This window comes from Drosophila arizonae, chromosome 4 (assembly GCF_054131065.1).
Source record: "Drosophila arizonae isolate 15081-1271.41 chromosome 4, UAZ_ARI_1.0, whole genome shotgun sequence".
NCBI lineage: Eukaryota > Metazoa > Arthropoda > Insecta > Diptera > Drosophilidae > Drosophila > Drosophila arizonae.
The window spans coordinates 8,258,159-8,281,688 of record NC_142924.1 but is presented as its reverse complement, the minus strand read 5'-3'; the positions used below and the strand labels follow the sequence as shown (position 1 = coordinate 8,281,688).

The window sequence follows — 23,530 nt, the reverse complement described above, 5'->3', positions numbered from 1 at the left end:
TCTATCGGAATATATCACGACATACATAAATACAATCGGTTGGCATAAATACAATATTTTTATTTAAATATTTCAAAGATACTTTCGTGTATGACAATATATGTATGTAATATTCGCACATAGTTATAACGGGGTGCATTTTGGCGTGCACAATAAATTCTCGGCTGTTTGTTGCATCTCCATCCTTTTACAATAAATCTCTTCAGCATTTTTAGTAGTTTCTTCTCGTGCATGTATACAATAAAAATATATATTATATATGTTTATGTATATATATCTATATATGTGCAAAAAATTATCTGCTGTGCAGTGCATGTTTTAACATTTTTTCTCTTTTAAATATGTTTCTCAAGTTTTTTTTTTTTTTGTTTTAAACGTTAACAATTTGTTAGAACTTATATTCTGTTGTATATGTATATTATTTGAACATTTCATTTAACAAATGGAACAACGTCAATAAATGAAGTGCACAAAAAGATTCGACCATATTGTCGACACAAAGTAAATAATGAGACATTTAGAAATCGTTTGAGAAAATTACTTGCATTATGAAGTACACCCATGCAAAATACATTTAGAAATACAACAGTCAAAATGAAGGAACCTTATATAATTACACTCTAGTACCAACTAAATACTTAGTATTAAATTGAAAATAACACATAGGGCCTAGTAAACATAAACAAATTCATGGGAAGCTGTGCTATGGCTTTTCGCTAGCTCTTCGTAAGCTTGGCTTATCAATTAACTTTTGGCTTAACATTTTTTGTAAGGCTGCTGCTGTTTTGGTTCAATCAATCAATCGTTTCCTAAGTTGTGTGATCAAATAAAATCAAACATTCGCCATTGAGCAGCTCTGGGAGGCAAAGTGAGTGAACAAGTACATATTAAATCCTTAAAAGATTTTTAGTTTTCGAAGAAAACGCAACAAAGGCGCACTGAAGCATGCTGCTTGGTGTCGTGGCTGTTGTTGCTGCTGCTGTTGCGTCTGCGACTGTGGCTGTTGCGTTGCTTTTGGTTTAGCAGCAAAAGAGGAGGCGGCTGCGGCACAGGCTTTGGCTCTGCCATTCGCAATTCACAACTGCTCCCTCTTCTGCCTCTTTGGCTGTTAATTGCAGTTAAGCGTGTTCTGGTTGGGGCTGCGTGTGACATTGTTGTGATTGATTTGGTTCGACTGCGTGATACTGGCGCTCTCGCTGTTCTGCCAGGACAACAGCTTATTGAGCAGTCGATCCAAGAAGGGATTACCACCCAGACGAGCCAACTGCCAAGCCATAAAGAGAATTATATATTAGTCACATGATTGCAAAGGAATACAAGCATAAGTTCATATCAACCTCGGCACGCGCCTCCGCATCAAGGCTTTCGAGCACTTTGCGTGTGTACTGAAAGCTGCCAAGCTTTTCTAGCAGGCTAATGCAGTACTTCTTGACCTCAATGTCGTGCGTGCGCTGTCGCAAAATGTCTGAGAAGTAATACAACAGTTGAATAAGCAATTGTGACGCGTTACGAGGTGTGATCGAAAGACTTACGCAAAACCTGTTTGTCTTGCTTCTGCGTACGCACTGCATGTATGACTGGAAACCCAAATTTGCCCTCAGTCAAGTCCTCAGCAAAGCTCTTATTTTCCGTGTACTGCAAAGGCAGGAGGAGAATAGTATATAGACTCACAATGATTGGACGGCCCACTTGCCTCTTTCAAACTCAAATTGCAGTAATCGTCACGTATTTGAAAATATAGGCCCAAAATGGCTGTTAACTTTGTGAAATCCTCCTTGTTCTCACTGAACAGCTGCATCAGGCGTATGGCCAGCATGAACAGGCCCCCAGTCTTACGTACAGTCATCAGTTTGTAATCAGATTCGGAGGGACATGTAAAGCTATCGCGCCAGTAAATCTCCATGCCTTGGCCGCGATGCAGTTCCAATAGCTGTTCCGTGTACACCTTGGTTGCCTGTCACCCACAATAAACAAACAAAAACATATTGATTATTGATAAGGCCTGATGAATGAGGGCGAACAAGCCTACCTCTGGATGACCCAGTTGCTGCACTTTTTCCAACGCCAGGAACAGAGTATAATTGGCCGCATTGATGGTGCTCGCCACGCCATAAATAGAATGCGCAACGGGCACACCTCTGCGAAGTATCGAATTGTCTTCAATATCATCAATGCTGTAAGTTAGCAGTCAGAACACAAGAACACATATATATGTATATGTAAAGCACTCAGTTAATTTCTACAGATGTTATTTATGTGTGTTAATTTACTAAAGTCTAACATTTAAAAATTAAGTATCTAATTAAGTTTATCAAAGTGCAAACAAGACTTGGATCAAAGTTAGAGCTGTTAACTAACTATTCACCCCACAAATGTGAGGGCGAACATAATTTGTGGCTATGGGGCATCCCTCGCAATATGCTAGGAAACACATCAACTAAATGTACATAAATTTAAAACTCACTTTGAGGCCCATATCACTTCAATAACACGCCAGGCCAGCTAGCAAGGCAAACTGGGCAGCCGACACATTTTGCGTAATTAAAAAATGTTTGCGCGTGTAGAGAAGGGGGCTGCAAACATTCGTGGGGAAATGGAGGCGTGGGCGTTCAAGCGACGCGCAAAGGCAGTCAACCCAAGTGGAAGAAGGATGGAGAATGGGTGGCAAACTGGTGGGTGGGCAGAGCAGTGGAGCGGAGAGAGCATGTTGCATTGCAAGAGTTACAATATTGTGACAATGGCTGTCGACAAGCTGACTTAATGACAATGGCGATGACGATGACGACGCTGACGCTGACGCCTTTGAATCTGTTCGTTCTTGCCACTGTGCGAATGCTGGCATAGTTGTAAAACCAAGTTTTTGTCGATATGAAAATGCATTTGAACACACAAAAAACACGAGCCCAAACGCTTTGTGTGTGGGTGTGTGTGGGTAGAAAGCCATTTATTAGTAAGTGCGCGCCGAGACGCTGCGATAACAGCTCTCAGCTGTCAGGCACTGTCGACAACTGGTGCCAGCGAACAATGCAGGATATTAAGCGGCATTAAGGACATTTCAGCACATTTGCATTTGAATAATAGGCAGCAGCAGTGGGTTGGTGGGTGCATGGTGCGACAGGTGGCAACGAGACGGGATTAGCTTGCATGATTGAAACGAAAAGCAAGTCGGAAAGCACAACCAAACAATGGAAGCAGATAAGCGACTTATAGCTATATATACGAAAGCATACATACATATATATACATATATATATATATATATATATATATATATATATATATATATGTATATAGACATATATGTATATGTTTATCCAAGAAGCTGCTGAGCCAGCTTTCGTTGAAAACTTCTCTAGAAAAACAGCTAGCATGGCAATGCATCAATTGAAGCGTGCGACGTTTTGTCAGGCACTTTAATTGAAGAAGTTCAAAGATTAACTGTTGCGTATCTTTAATACCCTACAGCATATACATACATACAGACATATATGAATGTACTCTGGGGCCTGCATTCAGCTTGATACAACAATGAAAAATCTAAACATTTAATGCGATTCCATATTGGGAAATGAGAAGGCACATTTTGCCAACAAATTCAATTGAATTTTATCATAAACAGAATGCTGCGGGCTTTTGTTAAAATTTCGATTGATTTCGAAGGCAAATAACCGAAATTTACGCACACGTACGTACACACACAAACAAGGTCGGGGGGGTGGCGCCTGGGCACCAGTGGATCCGTGTGTGTGCTTATGAGTGGGTATACGGGAGTGTGCAAGTGTGAGTCATCTGTCCAAGTTCTATACAAATACCCATTGCTAAGTGCCCACACAATGATGATAATGCTAAATATATACAAAAAAAAAAAAAAAAAAAGTCTGATATGAAATATGAATGCGAAATTAAATTCATAACTTTACCAGCTGTTGGATAAGCTGAACAGACAAAAATTGCGAAAAGAAAAAAAACTGCAGGAGTTTTAAGTCATATTTGCGCATTATCTAGAATCCGTTACCTTACCAGCTGCGAAAGAATGAAATCAGCCATAGTAAATTCTATTTTATGTACACATATGTATACTATAAAAAGAAGGGGTTTCGATTAAAAAACAAACAAATTCAGCAAAATAAAATTGCAGTTGCATTAAGTTTAAATATTTCCAGCTGGAATGGAATTCATTAACTCACTTTAAGTCTAATTCAAACAATCATTCGATGAATATATTGTTCAATAAAATTTCTTATTTTTCCAGTGAAACTAAGTATATAAAGAAGTTCTCAATTTCACAGGAAACTATTTTCGGTTCTATTTTTATTTTTCTCAATTTTAAGCGCTAATAAATTTTGAACTTAAATCGTAAACAGTGCAACAAAGCGGCAAGCAACAACAAATAAACATATGTAAATAGCAAATGTGTAAGTGTGAAATGAGATAAAGCATGGGGCGATATGGTTCATGGGGTGAAGGTAATGGTGCGAACGTGATGGTTGTACAGCTAATGTAAACAAAAGTCAAAAAGGCAAAATGCCAGAGCGAAATAAAGTGGAATAGGGGAAAGGTCAAATGATTAGTAAGATAAATGCAGTATTTTAACAAAGCTATGCATAAATTACATTTGTTAATTTATATCTAAATGTAAAAAATATTTAATATTTTTACTCACAGCAAACTGGAATTATGCAGCATTTGTACAATCTCGCCAATTTGCGTCAACTTTTCGGGCGGTATAAGCAACCAGTGATTGAAGGCCAAGGCCAATTCGGAGCGAAACTGTTTGCCAGGTATTTGCTGTATGTACGTAAAGGGCTGCAGCAGAATCTGTTTGTGCGTGGGCGATGTCAACGGCATGTAAATAAGCCAAAAAAAAAAATTTTTTAATGAAGTAAACGCAGAAGGTTACGGTTCGGGTTTTGGTCAGCAAACAGGCGGCAGGCAGCTCAAAAATGTCAAAGTTCGCATGTGACATCGCTGCTACTGGTTAACGGTTAACTGGTTTTTGGGATTGGGTGGGTTGTGTACCTCGTCCTGTTCCCTTTGAGTTGATTTATCTTTGGTTTTTTGCAATATTCCATTCAGCTCGTCCATTTTGTGGCGTGTGTTGTGTGTGCTTTTGCGGTTGTGTTTATTTTGTATATGTTGGTTCTTCACAACAAAGGCTAGCGATGCAAGCGGGTTATTGAAGTGCCCAAGCTTTCAATACGCGTGACTAGAATTGTTTGTTTGGCCGCTCAACTCGAAAGCAGACAGACGCAGTGCACAGCACAACAGTTAAACCAACTATAAACAGAATGAGGAAGTTGTTGATATATCATCGACTAATCGATATATGCTGATTGGAAACTTGCACACGACTGATATCGATAGGATATATTTTAGAAAAACTACTATCGGTTAGGTCAACCAGAAAATCGGGCAACAACCCATTCAATATTAATTTAGAGTAGACCATATGATATTTCAACTGATTTTAAATGAATTCCTGGCACTATTTTTTATAGGAATACCCCAACTTTTTGCTTTAAAAATATCGTTTTGCATCACTATAGAAATGGCAGCTCAGCATTTCGAACTATATCGATATCGATAATTTTGTGAACTAATCGCTAAGGTGCCTGCGTGGAAAATAAATAAACTTTTATTTTCACCAATTTGTTTATTAAAAGCTATTTTTAATAATGGCTGCATCACAGCCTGTGCGCATGAATTGGCATCCAAATATGAAACACAATGAAGTAGAGAGGTAACATACGCAAATTAAAAAAACAGCCTCATCAATCTCACCTGCCACCTCGTTTTCAGATGGATTTGCATTTACCCAGCATACATAAACAGCAAGAAGACTCGCCAGGAAGGTCGTCGCCTGCCCAAAGAGAATTGTGTTGAGAATCCAACGTATGTGGAAATCCGCGATGTGCTCTCGGTGTCTAACCTGCAATTTGTGGTGGAGAATAAACAGTACTGTCGCGAAAAGAGCAGAGAGTTGCAGTTCCGGGGCCGAGTGCGCGTGCAACTACGCAATGCGGACGGTACACTGTGCAACAAAGATTTCTCCACCCGTGAGTCTGTCATAAAGTATGTAGCCGGTAAAATACCGCAACTGAAAACGCGACAGAACAAAACAAATGACCCTCAGCCGCAGCTACAGTCAAGTGGGGCTGGAGCTGGTGGAGGCGGCGGCAAGAAGGGCAAGGGCAAGCGTCGATAAAGCGTTATAGGCAAACATTTCTTTGTGAGAATTGTGAAATTTGTTTAGTTGGGTTTTTATAATAAATTCTAAATATTTTGTGAAATAGCAAAGCATCTCTTGTCTGGTATGAAGTTCAAGTGCAAGAATTTGGCCTTGGTCAAATATAAGAATATAAGTTTATATATTTAGTACGCATGTCTAAGCTGACCCTAAAACTGAAGCAGTTAATAACGATTGCATATGTGCTCAATTAAAAATGTCTCAAGATCATACAGTGTCAGCGAAAATTCCGGCGAACGCCAAAGCAAAACAAATCAAAATTCGACTGACAGTCACGAAGCGGTAGCAACGAAAAACTAAAATAACGTCTACGATTTCACCCAGTCAGCGTATATAACACTCAGCGCGTCGCGAATGCACAGCCAAAGCCCAATTGGAAAGACACTAAGGCAGAGCACACAAAATGATACGGGTTAAACACAATATCAGCAATATCGCCATCTCCATTATGTTGATTGGAGTGCTGGTGGCTACTCAGATATCCATTTCCGCTGGTGTACCAACCACTGCCTCGACGACTGCGTCTACTGTAGAAACAACAACATCCCGCTATGACAATCCACTCGTGGAGCATAAGCACGAGAGAAACTGTAAGGCGCTCTGCGAGCATTGCGGCTGCCTTGGATTTTATTGCGGCGAGGAGTGCATTTGCGAGTGCAACAACGAGAACTCCGACACGGAATGCATCCACACTATGCAGGTGAACGCGCGCACGCTGAACACACCATTTGAGATCCTCATTCAGGGACCTAGCAGCAATCGATTTGTGCGAAATGCCAAGGAGTTCGAGCAAAAGCGGGAACTGGTGGCTAGTCCTGCCGGGGAGATTAAAGCTGCCCGTAGTCGTCGTTCCACAATTACCATATACAAGCCATCAAGATCGGGAGACAAGAGGCCAGCTTTGTCATTAAACGCACTGGAATCACCATCTACAAAAGAGGACAAATCTAATTTGGCACGACACAAACGTTCCGTGGAACATTTGGAGTGGTTTAATGATTTTGCCAGCTCACTAGTGCGCCCTTCTCCATTGGGCACGCGGGCCCAGAAGCAGCGCGAGACCAAACGCCAAGCTGCTGCGGCAGAGCCAATGCCAATGGGGCATCGGGAACCATGGTTCCTGGAGCAGGCAGCACCACTACTCAATCGTCCCGCACCCCTTTTTAAACGACATCAACTCAGCGACAAGGACACTCAAAGAGCTAGAAAATCAAAGAAAAGTTTTTCGCGCAATACCAGACCCGACTCCATTGAAGAAGTACCCGCAACAGAAGCGTCAAAGCCCAAGCCAGAAATACGCCCATTCCGTGATGCTCTACAGGTAGTAGAACGTATTCCTCGCGTGCTACAGGACACGGTTAGTCACTTAGCTGCCGATGATGACAGTGGTGATGTCTTCAGTCTTAACATTATGAACGATGTGCTACCAAAGAAAATTCCACGCAAGGGACAAACGAAAGGCTTTAGAAGATTTAGACAAAATATTCGTGACAAAGATGTCGAGCCAAAGCCAACACCCACTACTAGGGCACCCGTTGTACCACCACCCCTGGCTTCATTAGCCCCACTGGCACCCCGTGGTCTTCTCCTTCCCTGGCTGCGTCAGCGACGTTTGAGGCGCTTCCGTGGAGAGCAATAGATGTAAATTTTTGGTAATTCAATTTATCTATGTTTTATATTTTTAGGAATTTGAGAATGGCTGTGTATGTAAGTAAGTTGCTTTGGCCTTAGAGTAGGCGATAGCAATTGGTACATCGTGCTCTGTAAATTTTATTCGAAAATAAATGTTTCTTAATAATATAACTATGAGCATTTTGAAAATATAGCAACGCTGTATTTCATTGTATACTTTTAGGCATTTCCTTTAAACTGAGAAGTCAGAGTAGTGCTTCATACTTTTTAGGATCGCTGTTAATAAAAATGAATTGTCGTGCAAGAGCAATAAAGAGAGCGACGACTCGGTCAAACGTTGGCAACAGACGCCAACGGTTTTCAGTTGAGTAAATCAGTTGGAGCGACCAGTGCGTCTTCAGCTGTTGCTCTGCATTGAGCAGATTTTAACAACATATTAGCTGCGTTCCAACAGGTAGCTAACAAATTGGTAAAAGAAAAAGAATAAGAAAAAAAAAACAAAGAAGAGCACACACAGTTAACTATATGAATGCAGCGCGACGGGTTAAACGCGAACGTAAAGAAGAGCGAAGTGCAAACAGTTCATTATCAATGTATTTGTAATGTTACAAAGTGCAACAAAGTACACAAAATAAAATGAAATAAAATAAAACATAGACGGCTAAGTAGCTGCTCCCTTGGTCCCCACTTGTGTTTGGTGGTGCTCACACCAGCAGATGACAAGAAGTATCTGTGTGTTAGTTCAACTGTGTGTGTGCGTGTGTGTGTGAGTATGTGAATGTATGCAGCAACAAAAATAAAAACAAAGAAGTCATGCGTTATGTATTATCTATACATAGGAATTGAAACAAGCAAGAGATATTATCAGAGCTATATATATTTGAATACAAATATATGAATATGCGTCTCCAGATATGTGGGATAGAGCTCATTGAACCAAGAATGGGAATTAGCTGTGCTGTACTGTACTGTTGGAGAGAACATACTTGATACCCCCAACAAAGCTGATTGAAATTTGTTAGTCAATTAAAATGTGGAATCAATGAATGTGATTCATATCTCTGGCAGTCAAATTAATAATATAAATATACACATGTATGTATATGTGCGTACATCCACATGCATACTAAAAGTATTTACATATGGCCCATATTTGAAAACCTTTTGAAAGCACCTGTTGAATGGGTTCACTTGCAAATTATTCGTACAATTTGATCTTCGACTCCGGAGCCAGATTCTCAACTACATTGTGTAAATAAGGGACCTTTATATATATATTCACATATTTATTTGCTAAGACCTTACTTGGTGATGACTGCATGCTAAAATATCACAACAGCTAATGCGATAAATGATAACTAAAACAGCGATGAGTGATTAAACCAAATAACAAACATCATCATTACACACATATACTCAAACGCACATACATACATATGTATGTATAAAGCCGGTTGTATTAACTAGTTGGCGACGATAAGCACATGAATTTGTTGGTTGATATAAAAAGCACACTCACACAACCACAAAAAATATGAAAACAGCTGAGAAATCGGTATTTGTTTATCTGCGAGTCTGTAAGTTGGCTGTGATAAAGTTTAACGACGAGTGGCGTGTAAACGACGGCATAATAATATAGCTATGTGTATCCCGCTTTTTACTCATTTAGTTACTGATAAGGATGAGCAGCTATATATTTGATATGTTCAATATTTGTTCATATTTAACTAAGCTTAAATATGGAAGCTCGTTATATACCTGTGAAGACTTTTTCTCATTTTTTCTGAATGTGCTAAAATGTTTTTATAGCCTGACCCGATAAAAATGCGAGTTCAGAGTATAATGGCTATGTGAGACTGTATGTAGCAGACAAAAGGAGGTGTGCCAGACTTTAGCAAGTAAACTTATTTTTAAAACGAACAACGAGCTGAGTTGACCTACCCTTGGCTGGCCCGCCATCTACACACATACATACGTAGGAACATATACATATGTATATATGTATTGATATGTATATGCATATGTATATTACATTAAAACCTATTTCTAGGGTATACTCAATTTGTTATTTTACAACCGTCTTCTATAGCTCGACCACCTGCTTAAGTAGATAAGCTCAAGACGTAGCAAGCCGAATATAAATTGCTTTTGTAGGAGAATACGATATTCATAAACTCATGCACATACATATACATACATACATATCATTCATATCTTAACCGAACTTATCAAAATGGACAAACCTCTTTACGAAACACAGCATGAGCCAGCGACGGTAACATTGAAGGGACACAACTACTACAACGGCGTCCACAGACATATCATGGAGTACTGGCGTAAGTTTCGGGAGCGCGTGGCTGCCCGTAATCAGACCACAGAGCTTGACGATGATCTGGAAACATTGGAGGAGTATACTCAGCGTTGGCGCTCCGTGCGCGTCATTTACTTTACCATGTTCTTGATGGCTCTCGGCTTTAGCATTATACTCACCGGCATTTGGCCATTCCTGAGCGAGGTACTTATTCCCTCCCTCTATTTAAGCTTATGTATAAAGACTAAAACGCATGCATCTCTATAGCTAGACCCCACTGCGGGCAAGGAGTTTATGGGTTTGATTGTGGCCGCTAATCCGTTGGGCCAAATGATCTTCAGTCCCATCTTCGGTCGCTGGGGCAACAAACTGGGCACCATACGACTTCCTCTCCTCATTTCGTTGGCGCTCTTCTCTGTGGCCAGTGCACTGTATTCGTCATTGGAGCTCCTGAACAATGTTAAGTACTGGATGCTTGTCTCCCGATTCCTCATCGGCGTCAGCTCGGCCAACATTGCGCTCTGCCGTTCCTATTTGTCAGCGGCTACACGACTTAACGAGCGCACCCATGCCGTGTCCATGGTGTCCCTGGCCCAGGTACTGGGCTTTATCATCGGTCCTGGGCTCCAAGCCCTAGTGACACCGCTGGGTCGGAAAGGTCAAGTCTGGTTTTGGGGTGCCATGCATGTAAACATGTACACCGCTTCCGGTTGGATAAATGTGATCATGAGCTTGGGCAACTTCGTAATGTTTCTGCCGGGCTTCTTTGAGGAGCACAGAATAGCCGCGCGTGAGATCATGGTGATGCAGGGCGGCACATCTGAGCGCGAAACCTGGAAGGCAATCAAACCAAATTACTATTCCGCCTGGACCCTTATTGTGGCATTCTTCGTACTGGTCTTCAACTTTGTGTTACTAGAAACGTAAGTTCGATGACGGCTAATTCTTAAATTTGATTCTATTTTTCATTTATTTCCAGTTTGGGAACGTCACTGACCATGGATATGTTCGCCTGGACGAACAATGAGGCGCTCTACAACATGGGCATTTTTATGACCATTGCAGCAATTATATCTCTGGTTACTTTTGTACTTATTGAACCACTTTGCAAAATCTTTGCCGAGCGCTATGTTCTCATCTGGGGCGGATTTTCGTTGATGGTGGTGGGTCGTCTTCTTTATATACCGTGGGGACCGGATCCGCCAAAGCTGGCTATTGCTTACAATGCCAGTTCAAATCTCTCCCTCGATGATCCTTTGTATTTGGGCTGCCCAGTCACACAGGATTGGTGCCCAGAATTGCCAGCGTTGACATTGACGCAGTTCATCATTGGATTTGCATTAACGTCCGTTGGCTATCCAATTGGCGTTACTCTTATACAAACAATATTCTCCAAGGTACTTGGTCCGCGACCGCAAGGGGTCTGGATGGGTATTATGACAGCTGCAGGCTGTCTATCTCGTGTGATGGGCCCTGTTTTCGTTGGCTCCATTTACACACGTTTGGGTACTTACTGGACGTTCGGTTTTACATCTATTATGATGCTCGTTTCTATGATATGGCTGCTGTTCAGCAAGTAAGTAGATGACTAGCATTAATCCTTAACACTCTAATACTCCTTCCTACTTGCAGTCGTGTACTTATTCCACCAGTATTTGAAAAACCACCGATAGCTATGCAGGTGATACATCCGAAAGATAAACAAAACGATGGCACGCCTAACGAAGAGTCAGATGAGCTGTTGGTGGAATCAAAGACGATACGCATAGTGCCCTCAACCCAGGCATAGCAGCATCGTGGACTTTAATATATTATCCCAATGACTGCCTTTAGTATAGAGATTCACTATGAATTTATAGACATAAAATATATTTTGCTAGTAACTTATGATGCTTTTTAATACTAGGTCATTTACATGGTAAAAATCATACGTACAGGATTTTTCATTTTTTCCACAATCGCACAAACATGCATTGGTGCTTAACTTTTTATTTGTTTATATATATGCTAATCACACAAATCCAATAGTTCGTAGTTATTTACGCTTAAGAATGAACTCTTTTGATGAAATAATGCTGCAACTTCTCTGATGCCTGCAATCTTGGTTGCCAGCAGCAGAACATTGACGTCGTCATTATCAGTCAGACAATGCTACATAATTATGATTAGTATGATAGGGATACCTAAAGGGACTATGAATATTTCTTTTGTTTTGTTATTGCTGCTACGTGTAAGGGACTACCAAGGTGGTAGTATCCACATATGTAAGAACGGCAACTGCTGCAGTTGGTGATAATGTTGAATTGTCGGCGACCAGCATAGGAGCCAACATGATGAGCCGCTAAAAGCATTATAATTGTAAACGGGTACCAGTGGTGGTGCACTTGTTGCAAGTGCACTGCTCAAATCTGCTGCTGCTGTCACTCAGCTGCTGCCGTTATAGTAAAACTCATCTCAGTAGGGCGCATACCGGCGACCTGGCGGCGAAGGACCGCGCATGCCACGCGACGATATCATGCGCTCGTCAAAAGAATCGCGACTAAAGTCCTCATATCCATGCGGTGTCGGTGAGCTGCTCAACAAAATACAATAATTAGCATATACGCGTTATCATATTTATAAATATATCCTCACCCGTAGCGACTCATTCCGTTACTGCTGCGTGGCGGCGGAGGAGACCGCCTACTGAACATGGTATCGTATCCACGAGAGACACTACAGGAGCGCAAACTGCCGCTTAGCGGTGGGGGCAGTGGCATGGGTTCACGACGCGAAATTGGTGGCGGTGGGAAATCACGCATGCGTGATGACGCATAGCGACGTTCGTACAGATCGCGTGTATCCTCAAAACGGCGATCATAGTAATCGTAGTCCTAGAGTTGAAGAAAGTGTTAGTGTAAATTTTAAGGTGCTACATTTCGAATGAAAATGAATTGTGTATTTTGATATTTAAAGGGTATTCGCGGCGAGTCGATTTATAGAATAACTGCTTAAAAACTCTGGCAATTAATTTAAAATCAAAATAAATAAATAATAAATTATATATCTTTTAAGATCGTGAGACAGTTCATCTTTAAGCAGTAAATCTTTTAGCCGACCTGTCGAGAGTAGCCATATTTGTCTGCATTTACCCTAAAACCGTCCATTATGCGATCACGCAGGAATGGCGGTGGTGGCGGTGGCGGCGGATACGGATCACGACTGTACATGCGATCTCTGTAGCCGGCGCTCAGCGGTGGTGGCGGCTCGCGTCCACCAGTGCCTGTCCAACGCGGACACTCTTTCGACCAATGACCGGAACGGCCGCAACGATAACACTGCTCCGGATCGCCCATGCCCGGTTTGGGGCGTACACGACTAGTGGACACCTGCACCTTCAGCGGCTGGCCATCAACAACGCGACCGTTCAACTCCTTGATAGCATCCTGCACATCACCGACACAATCCAAATGGACAAACCCATAATTGCGCACAATGTCGCATTCGACGACGGTGCCGTATTTCTGAAATAGTTCGCGCACCTCCGGCGCACGCGTTTTGTCGGTAAGATTTCCAACGAAGATTTTCGTTGTTGGCGTATTGGGGGCGCGTCGACTTTTAGCGGCCTCCACCTTGATGGCGTTATCATTCAAAACGTAACCGTTCAAGTTCTGTATGGCATCGCGACCCTGTTGCTCGGTTTCCATGTGCACAAAGCCATAATTCTTCACCACATCGCATTCGACGACAGTACCGTATTTCTCGAATAGCGCACGCAATTCGGTTGCCTGCGTCTTCTCATCGAGATTACCGATGAACAACTTGAACGTGCCGGCTCCGGGCATCACGGCGACGGTTTCGGCTGCGGCGTCGTCCACGGTTCTTGCGTTAATTCAATATCTTGGGAAGCTTGAGGCGTTAGCGTACGCGAGTTTTGGGTTCTGGTTTGTTTACGCGTTATTGACGTAAATGGAGCACAGCTTGAGAACGACGACAACGGCGGCGGCCGCGACCTCAAAGTGAAAGAAGAAGCAATGCAAATTTTCATTTTGATTTTCATTTATATTGAGGCAGGGCAAGAGACAAGCAACTCGATACAAGTTTAACAACAAAGAAAGGTCACAACGCGTCCAATAAACTCTAAGATCATACACATGCACAACGCGTGAAAAATCATTATAATTTCCACACAATATTCAAAACAAGATGGCGGCGACAGCGACGGCGGCAAGGCGAAAGAAACAGTAGTATGCAGTAGTGGCAGGACGGCGGCTTCTATAGTTGTAAATGCGTTCAAATTTTTAAAGACTTCTTACCTGTGCACTTCTTAATATCAAATAAAATATTTCCCAGAATTTTTTCTCTCAATTCAGTTCAGCAGCTCACACAAAACTCACTTTCCCACAACATGTAGGCAAAATGACTTTTATGTGTATGTGGTGCCAGTGCTGCAAAATGAGATATCGATTACATCAAATTTTTTCTTGTTTAAAAACATCAAGTTGAAATATCGATAAGCTCCCTGCAGTTTACAAATAATATGAGGGATGCAATGTTGTTGCACTTTGCAACACTGGTATTCTGAATTAGCGCTCTTATTAAAAAAGCGGGAAATACATGTAGTTGTAATTAAACAATAATTATGGAAACTCCTACTGGACGTGCTACACGTCCTACTCGAACTGCTACTCCGCGGCTTTCCGAGCGAAAAAAGCAATTGTTTCGTAGCCGCAGCTCCATGTTGGATGAAATAGAAGACGACGGTGACGTAGAGGACCCCTTGTTGGGCATTGCACCTCTGAAGCCAAGACAACAAAGTCAGTCAAAAAAAGCAACTAAAAAGCCAGCTAATGGTCGCAACCTGTTCGAGAATGTTGCTGATAGAGATGATCAGAGTAGTACGGGCAGTTCTCCCGAGACCAATAAGGAAAACAAGAGGCTGCAGAAGACACGTGGCTCAACTGTATCGTTGGGCACGGTGGAGCAATTACCGCAATTGTTTACTAAAACTATGCGCATAAATAGCAATAGTACCACCAGCCAAAGTCACAGTTCCAGTCCAAGCACACCCAAGACACGAGATCATACCGTAGTCTGTAATGAATCTAGCACAGATTCTGATGAGTCTTCAACTGGCAAGAAGCGAAAGGTAACTAAGAGAGCACATGAAATGCCTGCAGTGACAATCGAGTCTTCACCGGAATCCAGCACTACGTCACCGCAGTGCAAGCTGCGCAGGACAGAAAAAGAATGTATACCGACAGTGGCGTTCTATTCGCACTCCAACAGTGCTCAAAGCGTTTCGCGCAGATCAGGTTCGATGTCTTCGAAAAGTACACGCAAGTCGGCACAACACCAACGCAAGACTAAGGCTATCTCACCCCCGTCTCGTCCTCGACTGGGTATCAATAAGGGCGTGCATCACAACATACGAAAACGTCAGCGAACGAGTGCATCGGTTAATTTGGATGATATATTGGGCTCGTTGCGAAATGAGAAATTGCGACAGCTGATTACCACGAAGAGAGAGGAACGCGCTAAGATAGAGGAGGTCCACGACATACTGCGCAAAGCCGAAGATCCCATTAAAATGGCTAAGCCCCTAAGTGTAATCGCTCTTGACGACGCCAATAATAATAATAACAATAATAATAATAATATGGAAACTGATGCACAATTTTTATCTGCCCTGGATTTTTCTGACCTTAGCGACGAGGAAACACAGCCTGTTGCAATGGAACTCGAACCAGTTATACCAATTATACGTCATTCTAATCCAACAGACACATCGCCCAACTCTGAGCCTCCCAACAATCGTAAGTTCTTTAAATCCGGCAGACGCAGCAGTACGTGTATGGAGGTGCGAATCACTGATAATATTCGCGCTAGTGTCAGTCAGGGCAAGATATCGTTAATGGAAGCCCCCATAAAAACACATCGACAAGTGCGCGTTAAATCCGCTACGATATTTTCAGCAGAACAGGCAACCGTGGATGCAATACTACGAAATCTCGACGAGACCGTAGTGGATGAAATTGTTGAGCCAGAATCAAATGAGAAAAAAGTACCTCAATCTCTGTCAGTTCCTGAAATAGAGGAGCAGCTGGTGGTGCCAGATCCATACGAAAAGTACCGTCAGCAATTGCCGTACAAAACAGATGATCCGGCTGTCATTGAACAGCAAACACTCTTGCTGGAGTTTCTAATCACCAATGACATATGTACAGATAAGAATTTTGAAATATTCATAACTGATCCAGATAATCACAAGGAGGAGGCCACGCGCATTGTCGATAATTTATATACGGTAGTCTATGCGGATCAGTTGGATGTTTTAGAACCTGAGCAACAGAACTACATCAAAACTGAAATCGAACATGTACCTGGAAAGGATGACAGTCCAGCGGTGGATATAGTGGATAGCAACAAAACAGAGGCAATTTCATTGCCCGTTGAGCCACAAGGTAAATTGTTTCCCATTTTCACACAACGCCTCCAACCAATACCACAAAAGTCAACGCGTCATAAGGCTAATCCCTCGATGAGGTTAATGGCTGGTGCGAGTGGTTCCAATCAGTATCAAATCGATGCTGGTCAAAGGGCTTTTGGAGCCAGGCAGTGCCAACAATGTGGACTAGTCTATACCGTCCATGAGCCGGAGGAGGAACAGTTGCATAGGGAATATCATGATTCTGTCCATGTGCTACGGTTTAAGGGCTGGATAGATGAAGATATAGTAGCCGTTTATCCGGAATGGTCGCCTGATGGACGGATTATACGTTTGAATGAACGTGCACCTCACGCTCGCCTACAGAGGCTTGCAGAACTGATCAAGGTAATAGACAAGGAACTAGGCTACTCTTCGTATATCGTCCCAAAGACATTTGTCGCCTTCTTTGCTGTGCGTAAACAGCAAATTGTGGGACTGTGCCTTGTTCACCCGCTGACGCAGGCGCATCGTTTCATTCAAGTCGATGGCACCGACTACTTTAGCGAAGAGACTTTTGAGGCTAGGTAAGTGTCAAGTGTTAGACTTATGTTAACCGTTTGTCACTAGTAACGTTCTCTATATTTTATCTAGTTGCGGTGTCTCCCGTATTTGGGTTTCGTCGTTGCAACGTCGTAAAGGAATTGCTACCAAATTGCTGCGCGCAGTGCAATATCACACCGTTTTGGGCGTTGAAATACATCGTGATCGAATTGCATTTAGCACCCCGACAGATGATGGGCGCGCTTTGATTCGTCAATTTACGCAGACTGACAATTTCCTGACATACGACCAGTGAAGTCAGAAACCTAATTTGTTTGGCTATTGAATAGCTAGCAATTTGCGCTGTTGAATATCGTTTACTGTATATCTCTGTTTTAATTATTAAGAACAAAAATTTATACTTTGAAATGAAATTATGTTATATTTAAGCAATATTCTCCATAATAGTGTTTCACTTCTGCATCTTCGTTTTTTTTTTCGAAGCATACTTCGAGACGCCTTAAAAAATGCATACTCCATATATTAGTCGATAGTAATATATCGATATTTTCAATATTGATCCCTAGCAGCATTGCAAGACACGCATCGATATCTTAGTGTGCGAGTTTAGCTTGTGAGCCAGGCTTTGGGCGTTGTTTTTATTAAAGATCAAGAAATATTTGAATTATTAATTATAAACGTATATTGACTGTCCAGAAATTGAAATAAAACGTGCTGAGTTTCAACTGCAGTTATCCTCAATTGAGAGCAAATGGTAAGTGGTCTAAATAAATAAATGATGTCTAGCAAAGCAACGCGGCAATGAGTGCCACGCCCAACGTAACTGAATTGAAGTAAAATCAACAGCAGCATTTGGGGTTGAATGCAGTTAGTTGTCAACGTTTCTTATTGAGTACATGTACATTCCAGACAATACGGCGTTGCACTTGTGGTCAGCAAGAAAAGCGTGTAGCTAATAGAGAAATAGGCCAGTGACTTCATCAGTCAACGGCTTCTCAAATTACACTTATAAGTCAATAAAGGCAGAGCTTGTGGGACTATGTCCACAATTGAAGAGGAGCGTAAAGCGTATATTAATAATCCATATTTCACTGGACCCATATACGGCAGCTTTAAGCCGTTTTATGTGACTATTGCTATTTGCACAGTTGTGCTCGGCTCGATAATTATATTGAACATCATCTTGGGCTGCTGCTCCAAGCACCGTAAGTATTGGCAAGACCGGCATACGGGCAATCGCTGGCTAGTTTCCATTTGGTCTTCAACGCCGCATAAGCAACCCCCACTTGACTTTACTGAACTACAGGACGCCAGCTATTTCGATCGATTCCACGTGAGTGAACAATTCAACTTTGAAAGCTTTCCCACCATGACATATTTATGCATTGCAGCCAACCACTCACCAGCAAGTATTTCCCAGTGACGTTGTCGTTTCCGTTGACGATTTAGAGCCCGTACATCAGTCGCATCATCAGCAGCGACCACCCCGTCCAGAGGGTCGTACATTGCATCAGCAACGACAGCGCGAAGAATACGTTGAGTTGCAGAAGCGCGAAAGTGACATTTAAGCCATGGCTCTATATATTCTATATCCCGCCGTAGCTGCCGTAGCTCTCTTCGTTATAGGCGTCATCATTGTCATGCTACGCTATGGGCCGCGTCTATGCGGTCTGCGCCATCATGCTCTGCCCGACAATCATGACATGCGGGAAAAGACCTACGAGCATGAGATTAGCTATGCCTGATCCGCCATTTTCATATATTTTTATACACAACCACTTCAACTAACCATATTCATAAGTTTCTATATTGTCCATAACTAACTTTTCACAACAAAATGTAATTGTGTCTGCTGGAATTGCACAATTTTTTTTACATACATGCAGTACAAAATGCCTTCTACATTCGTCAGCAAGCTTTTATATCATTCCATTACGAAAACATACAAATTATGTGCCTTCAATATCTCAATGAGAAATGTTTGCCGTCCAAGTGTCTTCTAGAATTTTAAGAGTGCTCAGTATAATATATATATATATATATATATCTATACCCTTTTGGTACGTACAGAAAAAAGTTATAACCCTTTTATATTGAATTGAAACAACTATAATGCACTTGTAAGAAATATAATTTATAAACAAACTCTACATTTGTATTAAAAACATTTATACCACATTTGACTAATAAAAATTGCATTTCAATAGAAACAGAACTTTGAAGTCGATCGCATAATTAAAATAATTTGGACAAATATGCTTTAGATAGCCATATCTATATTGATGAAAAGAACTTAAATGACTCCAAAAAATAAAGGAACCTTTTATATTAAATATGTATTAAACTAGAAATGCATATGAAAACATATATGACTAAAAAGTAGATAACAGACGCATTTTGTATTCGGCAATGCAAATGGAAGAAAGCACTTCGTATTTCTTTTCAATTGTTAGTAGATTTGATGTTCCTGGGCCAGCGCAAAAGTCATACGGACTCATCGACGTAAATTTAATAGTTTTTAATAGATTACTAATGTATTCTTCTTTTTTCTTGTTCTCTTTTTCGTCGCTTTGTTCACTTGTCATTTGCTCTGTATTCGCATCTGAACTGTTTTCTGTGTCGTTTTCATTTTCATCTTTCTTGAACGATTCATTTCCTATTTCTCGATCTGATGCTTCGGCATTTTTAATATTTGCATTTGGTATTTCTAATAATGGCTTAACTCTTTTGGTAAGAGGCGAATAATCTCCGCATTCATATTCGTGGTCACTGTCAGCGGTTGAATTCAGTTGTGAAGATTTTGCCGAGCTTTCCACTAGACCATGTATTTTACAATAACGATCTATCACACTGAATCGTACCTTATCCCCAACAAGATCACTTAGCTCCTCGATAAATTTTAAAAAGACCTCCGAGCTTAGATCAAAAACTGCAGCCGCATTGATATAGGCATCCGGGTTAAAACGAAATTTCTAAAAGAATAACTTCGAATGCTGAATTTCTCACCATATTATTAATGTCAGTAATACTTACCGATGTAATGTTGCTGATTAGCTCTTCATCTTCGAGCTGGTGGCTATATTCGAATAGATCAATAGTCACATCCGCTTCTAAGCCGCTGGATAGCCGCCTTTTAATCACATTCAAGCAATTGGTGGTAAAAAAGGTTACCATGAACTTTTTGCTTAGATATATCAATGTTTGCAGTGTCTGTAGATCATATGTGTCCAGTCGACGATTATCGTGCCAGTACAAATATTCCATGAACTTCTTAAAGTCATTTCCCGACACATCGTCTAGGACAATATTATCGGGTATCTTTGCCTCTTCGAAGTCGCCCTCAAACATGCGCTCGAAAACAGGAGAAACACTGAAGGATATTTTAACATTGTGTATTGTGGATTTGAATAAATACAGCACATATTTTACGCACCTCATGAGAACAAATTTGTGACATTTTAAGATAACTTTTTTGCCATCGTTATCATAGACAACAAAACTACAATCCGACAAATGGCCGGTCCTCAACAAATATTCCATGCGTTCTCTCGGTCTGAAAAAAATCAAATATAGTTAAGAACTAATATCTGGAAAATATTCGTCAGAAATGTTTGCAATCTGTACAAAAAGAAACTAAAATCCAATAAGGACATTTCGTACCCATATACATCAATATCAAATTGTATTTGATATTCTTGCGTTTAAAAATATCTTGATTATTTCTTACCGGAGATCTTGCCAGTTTGATCCCGTATTCTGCATTTTGCTAATAAAGTTTAAATAAAATAGAATAAAAGAGCGGTTTGCGCACAGGTAAAAATTGCGGCGTCAATGCAAAATATATACGGTGTTGTAAAACGTCTAAAGAAGAACTGCGAATTTTTATAGAATAGGGTCACTCCCATGAATCAGCTGTTTACTGTTTTCTGTTGCCGTTGTTGAATTCAATATTAAGTTAAGCACCCACCTGCACATATAAAAATGATTTTATTTATTTACATTTGGATCGGAATCGGCCTACTGCCACTTAGTCAAGCAGCAATAAGTGAGTGCCCCACATACAATGTACCATTGATGCGTGCCGAATTGGAGGCAGCTAGTGAAGTCTCTTTGGTGTTTTACTACGTGTCTTGGTCGAGCGATGCCAGACAGGCCCGTTTGGTCTACGATGGCGTGGCGCATTATTACAAAGATTACGCTTCATTTGGCGCCGTAGATTGCTGGCACCTACAATGCAACTGCAGCCGCACACATAGGCAGCTTCCCGGCATGGCAATTAACGGCGGCTATCCCGACAAATGGCCCACGTTGGTGGTGAACTATGGGCGGAAATTGAAGCTGCAGTATCAGGGTGCATGGCATTTTGAAGATTTGACACGATTCATGAATAATCTTATACAGCCTATTGACCGCATACATATCACCTCTGAGTTGGGCGCTCTATGGAGGATCTCGGATGCCGTTGTGCTAGCTCTGCTGGAATCAGCAGACAGTCAGGAATATAGGCGCTTCTTGGCGACCGCAATACATTGGTTAGAGTTTGATCCGGAGCGTAACGTACGGTTTGCTGTTACGTTTGGCCAAAGAGCTAAAGAAATTCTCAAATTGGAACAGATAATACTGCCTCAACTAGTGCTCATAGATAATCGGTATATATTGCACAGCTATAATAAATCGAATATATGGCGCCCAATGGAGATCTTGCATTGGATACGACCCAAGGTCAATCCTCTCCAGGCAGCTGGCTATGGAACACCCGCAAAGATTGCGATTAAAGCGCGTCACATGCCCGTGCTGGCCATGAGCATACGAATGCGCAAAGAGCACTCGGCAATGCCCTTAGCCATTGGCGAGGAGGCACTTCGTGGAGAAAATGTTGACTGCGAAAAATATTCGCACGAAGATGTTCTCGACTACCAAGAGTCGCGTTACAGGTCACTGATGCAGATGCCGATGCATCTGTATGAAGGCGCAAAGACTTCGGAGCAGTTAGCTAACAATTGCTATCGAGCATTTCAGCTTTCAGAAGCCACACTGACGAACTACTACTCCATCAATGAGTTTCTCAACTATCTATGGTCACATCACTCTCACGAAAACGACTTGGAATCGGAAACACGTCAGCTCATGGGCCTGCACAAACGCAATCGCTGCTTAGCGCACACCCATTCACAGCAAGGCACGCCAGCCTTAAAGATTGGCATAGCCAAGATGGTTGCCAAATATAGCCATCTGCTGTGGCAGCATTCAACCGCAGAGTTATCGCACAATCGTTCTCTGGCCGTCGTGCTCTTTGATGGCGCCAAATATCGCGATTTTCTGCAACAACTTGGCGTCGATCAAGTCCAACTGAATGGGAATCACCGAAGAGACAGTTCAGGAGTACAGGCTTTCATAGTGGATGCAGCAGCAGAATCAGTGCATGTCATGCCACAGCATCAGACGCTCACCTACCAGGCACTGACTGAATTCATTAAACAGTTCTATGCCCGGCAGCTACCACGAGTACAAAGGAACCACATATTAAACTCTGCCCCATCTCGGGATGCATCATATATACAGAATTACAATCGTCACTTATTGCTCCAGGCATTGCAACGCGCTAATGCAACAAATGTAGTACTCATATACCGTCCGGATTGTGAACTCTCCGCCATTATGTCGCAAGAAGTGATGCAAGTAGCAGCTATGTTACGAAGTCCCGATGTGAATTTTATACGCTTTAATAGCCAGGCAAACGATTTGCCTTGGGAGCTAACTATGTCAGTGACGCCGGCGCTGCTCGTGTTTCCCCAATCGCGTCCCACCGAGTCTGCAATATTTCCAATTGATATGCGAGTGGATACGGCTAACGTTATGTCTTTCATACTGGCTCAATTGGAACCAGAGCAGCAGTTGCGCTTAGTCTTAGCCAGTTGTCGAAGGCGTTTGCGTCATGCGCGGAGTTGCTTGGACTTTGCCGGGAAGCTGGTGCTTCAGCACGTCAGTCAATATTTGAGATACTGGGAGGTATTTGTGAAAGAGCGTGATATTATCTTGTCACACCTCAAGCAATTTAATGAGATGCACATAGCCATCGAGAGTAGCATAAAGCTATAGTATATGAAATTAAAGCTCCTAATTAACTTCGAATACAAGTAATTATTGGGTAAGTTTAATGCAGGATATTTAAATTCCATACGTCGATAGATAATAAGTCTACTTTAAGGAATTAGTAGAACAACATATAAGCGTTGACTGATTAATAGGTATTTGTTGATTACTAAACGTTATAGAACTAAAGAATAAATAAATGTAGTATCAAATGTAGGAAGATGTTTTTTTTTAAGTAAACTCTTACTTTATTTTCAAATCTGAATTCTGTGTGACC

The 23,530-nt window shown here is 41.6% G+C and overlaps 10 protein-coding genes across 15 annotated transcripts; 7 read left to right on the top strand and 3 right to left on the bottom strand.

Moving 5' to 3' along the window:
• Positions 1–39: 39 nt before the first annotated feature.
• Positions 40–5,320, bottom strand: qm (geranylgeranyl pyrophosphate synthase quemao). Of its 2 annotated transcripts, none has more exons than XM_018007234.2 (7): positions 5,020–5,320; positions 4,664–4,818; positions 2,030–2,138; positions 1,694–1,954; positions 1,533–1,635; positions 1,338–1,465; positions 40–1,264 (listed from the first exon to the last, which is right to left on the bottom strand). In XM_018007234.2, exons 1-7 carry the CDS (start codon positions 5,083–5,085, stop codon positions 1,109–1,111), a joined length of 978 nt encoding a protein of 325 aa, XP_017862723.1. In that variant the 5' UTR covers positions 5,086–5,320; the 3' UTR covers positions 40–1,108. The 2 variants fall into 2 exon arrangements, with proteins under 2 accessions (XP_017862723.1, XP_017862722.1); XM_018007233.2 differs by having other exon boundaries at positions 2,030–2,174; positions 5,020–5,319.
• Positions 5,321–5,559: 239 nt separating this feature from the next.
• Positions 5,560–6,297, top strand: Srp19 (signal recognition particle 19). Its single transcript, XM_018007237.2, has 2 exons — positions 5,560–5,740; positions 5,800–6,297. The coding sequence occupies exons 1-2, from the start codon at positions 5,676–5,678 to the stop codon at positions 6,203–6,205; spliced, it is 471 nt and encodes a 156-aa protein (XP_017862726.1). The 5' UTR covers positions 5,560–5,675; the 3' UTR covers positions 6,206–6,297.
• Positions 6,298–6,453: 156 nt separating this feature from the next.
• LOC108613651 (uncharacterized) lies at positions 6,454–8,050 on the top strand. Its single transcript, XM_018007229.2, has one exon. The coding sequence runs from the start codon at positions 6,651–6,653 to the stop codon at positions 7,884–7,886; it is 1,236 nt and encodes a 411-aa protein (XP_017862718.1). The 5' UTR covers positions 6,454–6,650; the 3' UTR covers positions 7,887–8,050.
• A 133-nt stretch (positions 8,051–8,183) lies between these two features.
• Cln7 (CLN7/MFS domain-containing 8) lies at positions 8,184–12,077 on the top strand. 4 transcript variants are annotated; one of them, XM_018007225.2, is made up of 5 exons: positions 8,184–8,333; positions 10,140–10,394; positions 10,458–11,113; positions 11,170–11,766; positions 11,823–12,077. In XM_018007225.2, the coding sequence occupies exons 2-5, from the start codon at positions 10,203–10,205 to the stop codon at positions 11,977–11,979; spliced, it is 1,602 nt and encodes a 533-aa protein (XP_017862714.1). In that variant the 5' UTR covers positions 8,184–8,333; positions 10,140–10,202; the 3' UTR covers positions 11,980–12,077. The 4 variants fall into 4 exon arrangements, with proteins under 4 accessions (XP_017862714.1, XP_089324229.1, XP_017862713.1 ...); XM_089468103.1 differs by lacking the exon at positions 8,184–8,333 and adding an exon at positions 9,177–9,456; XM_018007224.2 differs by lacking the exon at positions 8,184–8,333 and having other exon boundaries at positions 9,779–10,394.
• lark (RNA-binding protein lark) lies at positions 12,039–14,014 on the bottom strand. The gene is made up of 3 exons (XM_018007231.2): positions 13,322–14,014; positions 12,825–13,063; positions 12,039–12,762 (listed from the first exon to the last, which is right to left on the bottom strand). The coding sequence occupies exons 1-3, from the start codon at positions 14,012–14,014 to the stop codon at positions 12,645–12,647; spliced, it is 1,050 nt and encodes a 349-aa protein (XP_017862720.1). The 3' UTR covers positions 12,039–12,644.
• Positions 14,015–14,708: 694 nt separating this feature from the next.
• On the top strand, positions 14,709–17,594 carry eco (Establishment of cohesion). The gene is made up of 2 exons (XM_018008949.2): positions 14,709–17,183; positions 17,251–17,594. Exons 1-2 carry the CDS (start codon positions 14,812–14,814, stop codon positions 17,453–17,455), a joined length of 2,577 nt encoding a protein of 858 aa, XP_017864438.1. The 5' UTR covers positions 14,709–14,811; the 3' UTR covers positions 17,456–17,594.
• A 136-nt stretch (positions 17,595–17,730) lies between these two features.
• wrm1 (wurmchen 1 transmembrane protein) lies at positions 17,731–18,728 on the top strand. The gene is made up of 3 exons (XM_018008916.2): positions 17,731–17,914; positions 18,070–18,493; positions 18,552–18,728. The coding sequence occupies exons 2-3, from the start codon at positions 18,200–18,202 to the stop codon at positions 18,726–18,728; spliced, it is 471 nt and encodes a 156-aa protein (XP_017864405.1). The 5' UTR covers positions 17,731–17,914; positions 18,070–18,199.
• Positions 18,729–18,731: 3 nt separating this feature from the next.
• wrm2 (wurmchen 2 transmembrane micropeptide) lies at positions 18,732–19,375 on the top strand. Its single transcript, XM_018008917.2, has one exon. The coding sequence runs from the start codon at positions 18,732–18,734 to the stop codon at positions 18,903–18,905; it is 174 nt and encodes a 57-aa protein (XP_017864406.1). The 3' UTR covers positions 18,906–19,375.
• An 87-nt stretch (positions 19,376–19,462) lies between these two features.
• LOC108613991 (BTB/POZ domain-containing protein 1-like) lies at positions 19,463–21,029 on the bottom strand. Of its 2 annotated transcripts, none has more exons than XM_018007848.2 (4): positions 20,888–21,029; positions 20,594–20,713; positions 20,194–20,530; positions 19,463–20,132 (listed from the first exon to the last, which is right to left on the bottom strand). In XM_018007848.2, exons 1-4 carry the CDS (start codon positions 20,920–20,922, stop codon positions 19,533–19,535), a joined length of 1,092 nt encoding a protein of 363 aa, XP_017863337.1. In that variant the 5' UTR covers positions 20,923–21,029; the 3' UTR covers positions 19,463–19,532. The 2 variants fall into 2 exon arrangements, with proteins under 2 accessions (XP_017863337.1, XP_089324230.1); XM_089468104.1 differs by having other exon boundaries at positions 20,821–20,962.
• A 112-nt stretch (positions 21,030–21,141) lies between these two features.
• Positions 21,142–23,469, top strand: LOC108613989 (uncharacterized). Its single transcript, XM_018007845.2, has one exon. It carries the CDS (start codon positions 21,142–21,144, stop codon positions 23,257–23,259), a length of 2,118 nt encoding a protein of 705 aa, XP_017863334.2. The 3' UTR covers positions 23,260–23,469.
• Positions 23,470–23,530: the final 61 nt, after the last annotated feature.

Coding starts and splice junctions, on each gene's coding strand:
- eco (XM_018008949.2), top strand. CDS start 14,812: ATGGAAACTCCTACTGGACGTGCTACACGTCCTACTCGAACTGCTACT. Junction 17,184..17,250: donor GAAGAGACTTTTGAGGCTAG/GTAAGTGTCAAG, acceptor TATTTTATCTAG/TTGCGGTGTCTCCCGTATTT.
- lark (XM_018007231.2), bottom strand. CDS start 14,014: ATGCCCGGAGCCGGCACGTTCAAGTTGTTCATCGGTAATCTCGATGAG. Junction 13,064..13,321: donor GCATAATGGACGGTTTTAGG/GTAAATGCAGAC, acceptor CTTCAACTCTAG/GACTACGATTACTATGATCG. Junction 12,763..12,824: donor AACGGAATGAGTCGCTACGG/GTGAGGATATAT, acceptor TTTGTTGAGCAG/CTCACCGACACCGCATGGAT.
- LOC108613989 (XM_018007845.2), top strand. CDS start 21,142: ATGATTTTATTTATTTACATTTGGATCGGAATCGGCCTACTGCCACTT.
- qm (XM_018007233.2), bottom strand. CDS start 5,085: ATGGACGAGCTGAATGGAATATTGCAAAAAACCAAAGATAAATCAACT. Junction 1,955..2,029: donor AGCAACTGGGTCATCCAGAG/GTAGGCTTGTTC, acceptor TGTGGGTGACAG/GCAACCAAGGTGTACACGGA. Junction 1,265..1,337: donor ATGCGGAGGCGCGTGCCGAG/GTTGATATGAAC, acceptor ATGGCTTGGCAG/TTGGCTCGTCTGGGTGGTAA.
- LOC108613991 (XM_018007848.2), bottom strand. CDS start 20,922: ATGCAGAATACGGGATCAAACTGGCAAGATCTCCG. Junction 20,531..20,593: donor CACAAATTTGTTCTCATGAG/GTGCGTAAAATA, acceptor AATATCCTTCAG/TGTTTCTCCTGTTTTCGAGC. Junction 20,133..20,193: donor TAATCAGCAACATTACATCG/GTAAGTATTACT, acceptor TTATTCTTTTAG/AAATTTCGTTTTAACCCGGA.
- Srp19 (XM_018007237.2), top strand. CDS start 5,676: ATGGCTGCATCACAGCCTGTGCGCATGAATTGGCATCCAAATATGAAA. Junction 5,741..5,799: donor AAACACAATGAAGTAGAGAG/GTAACATACGCA, acceptor CCTCGTTTTCAG/ATGGATTTGCATTTACCCAG.
- wrm1 (XM_018008916.2), top strand. CDS start 18,200: ATGTCCACAATTGAAGAGGAGCGTAAAGCGTATATTAATAATCCATAT. Junction 18,494..18,551: donor GCTATTTCGATCGATTCCAC/GTGAGTGAACAA, acceptor TATGCATTGCAG/CCAACCACTCACCAGCAAGT.
- wrm2 (XM_018008917.2), top strand. CDS start 18,732: ATGGCTCTATATATTCTATATCCCGCCGTAGCTGCCGTAGCTCTCTTC.
- Cln7 (XM_018007224.2), top strand. CDS start 10,113: ATGGACAAACCTCTTTACGAAACACAGCATGAGCCAGCGACGGTAACA. Junction 11,114..11,169: donor AACTTTGTGTTACTAGAAAC/GTAAGTTCGATG, acceptor ATTTATTTCCAG/TTTGGGAACGTCACTGACCA. Junction 11,767..11,822: donor ATATGGCTGCTGTTCAGCAA/GTAAGTAGATGA, acceptor TCCTACTTGCAG/TCGTGTACTTATTCCACCAG.
- LOC108613651 (XM_018007229.2), top strand. CDS start 6,651: ATGATACGGGTTAAACACAATATCAGCAATATCGCCATCTCCATTATG.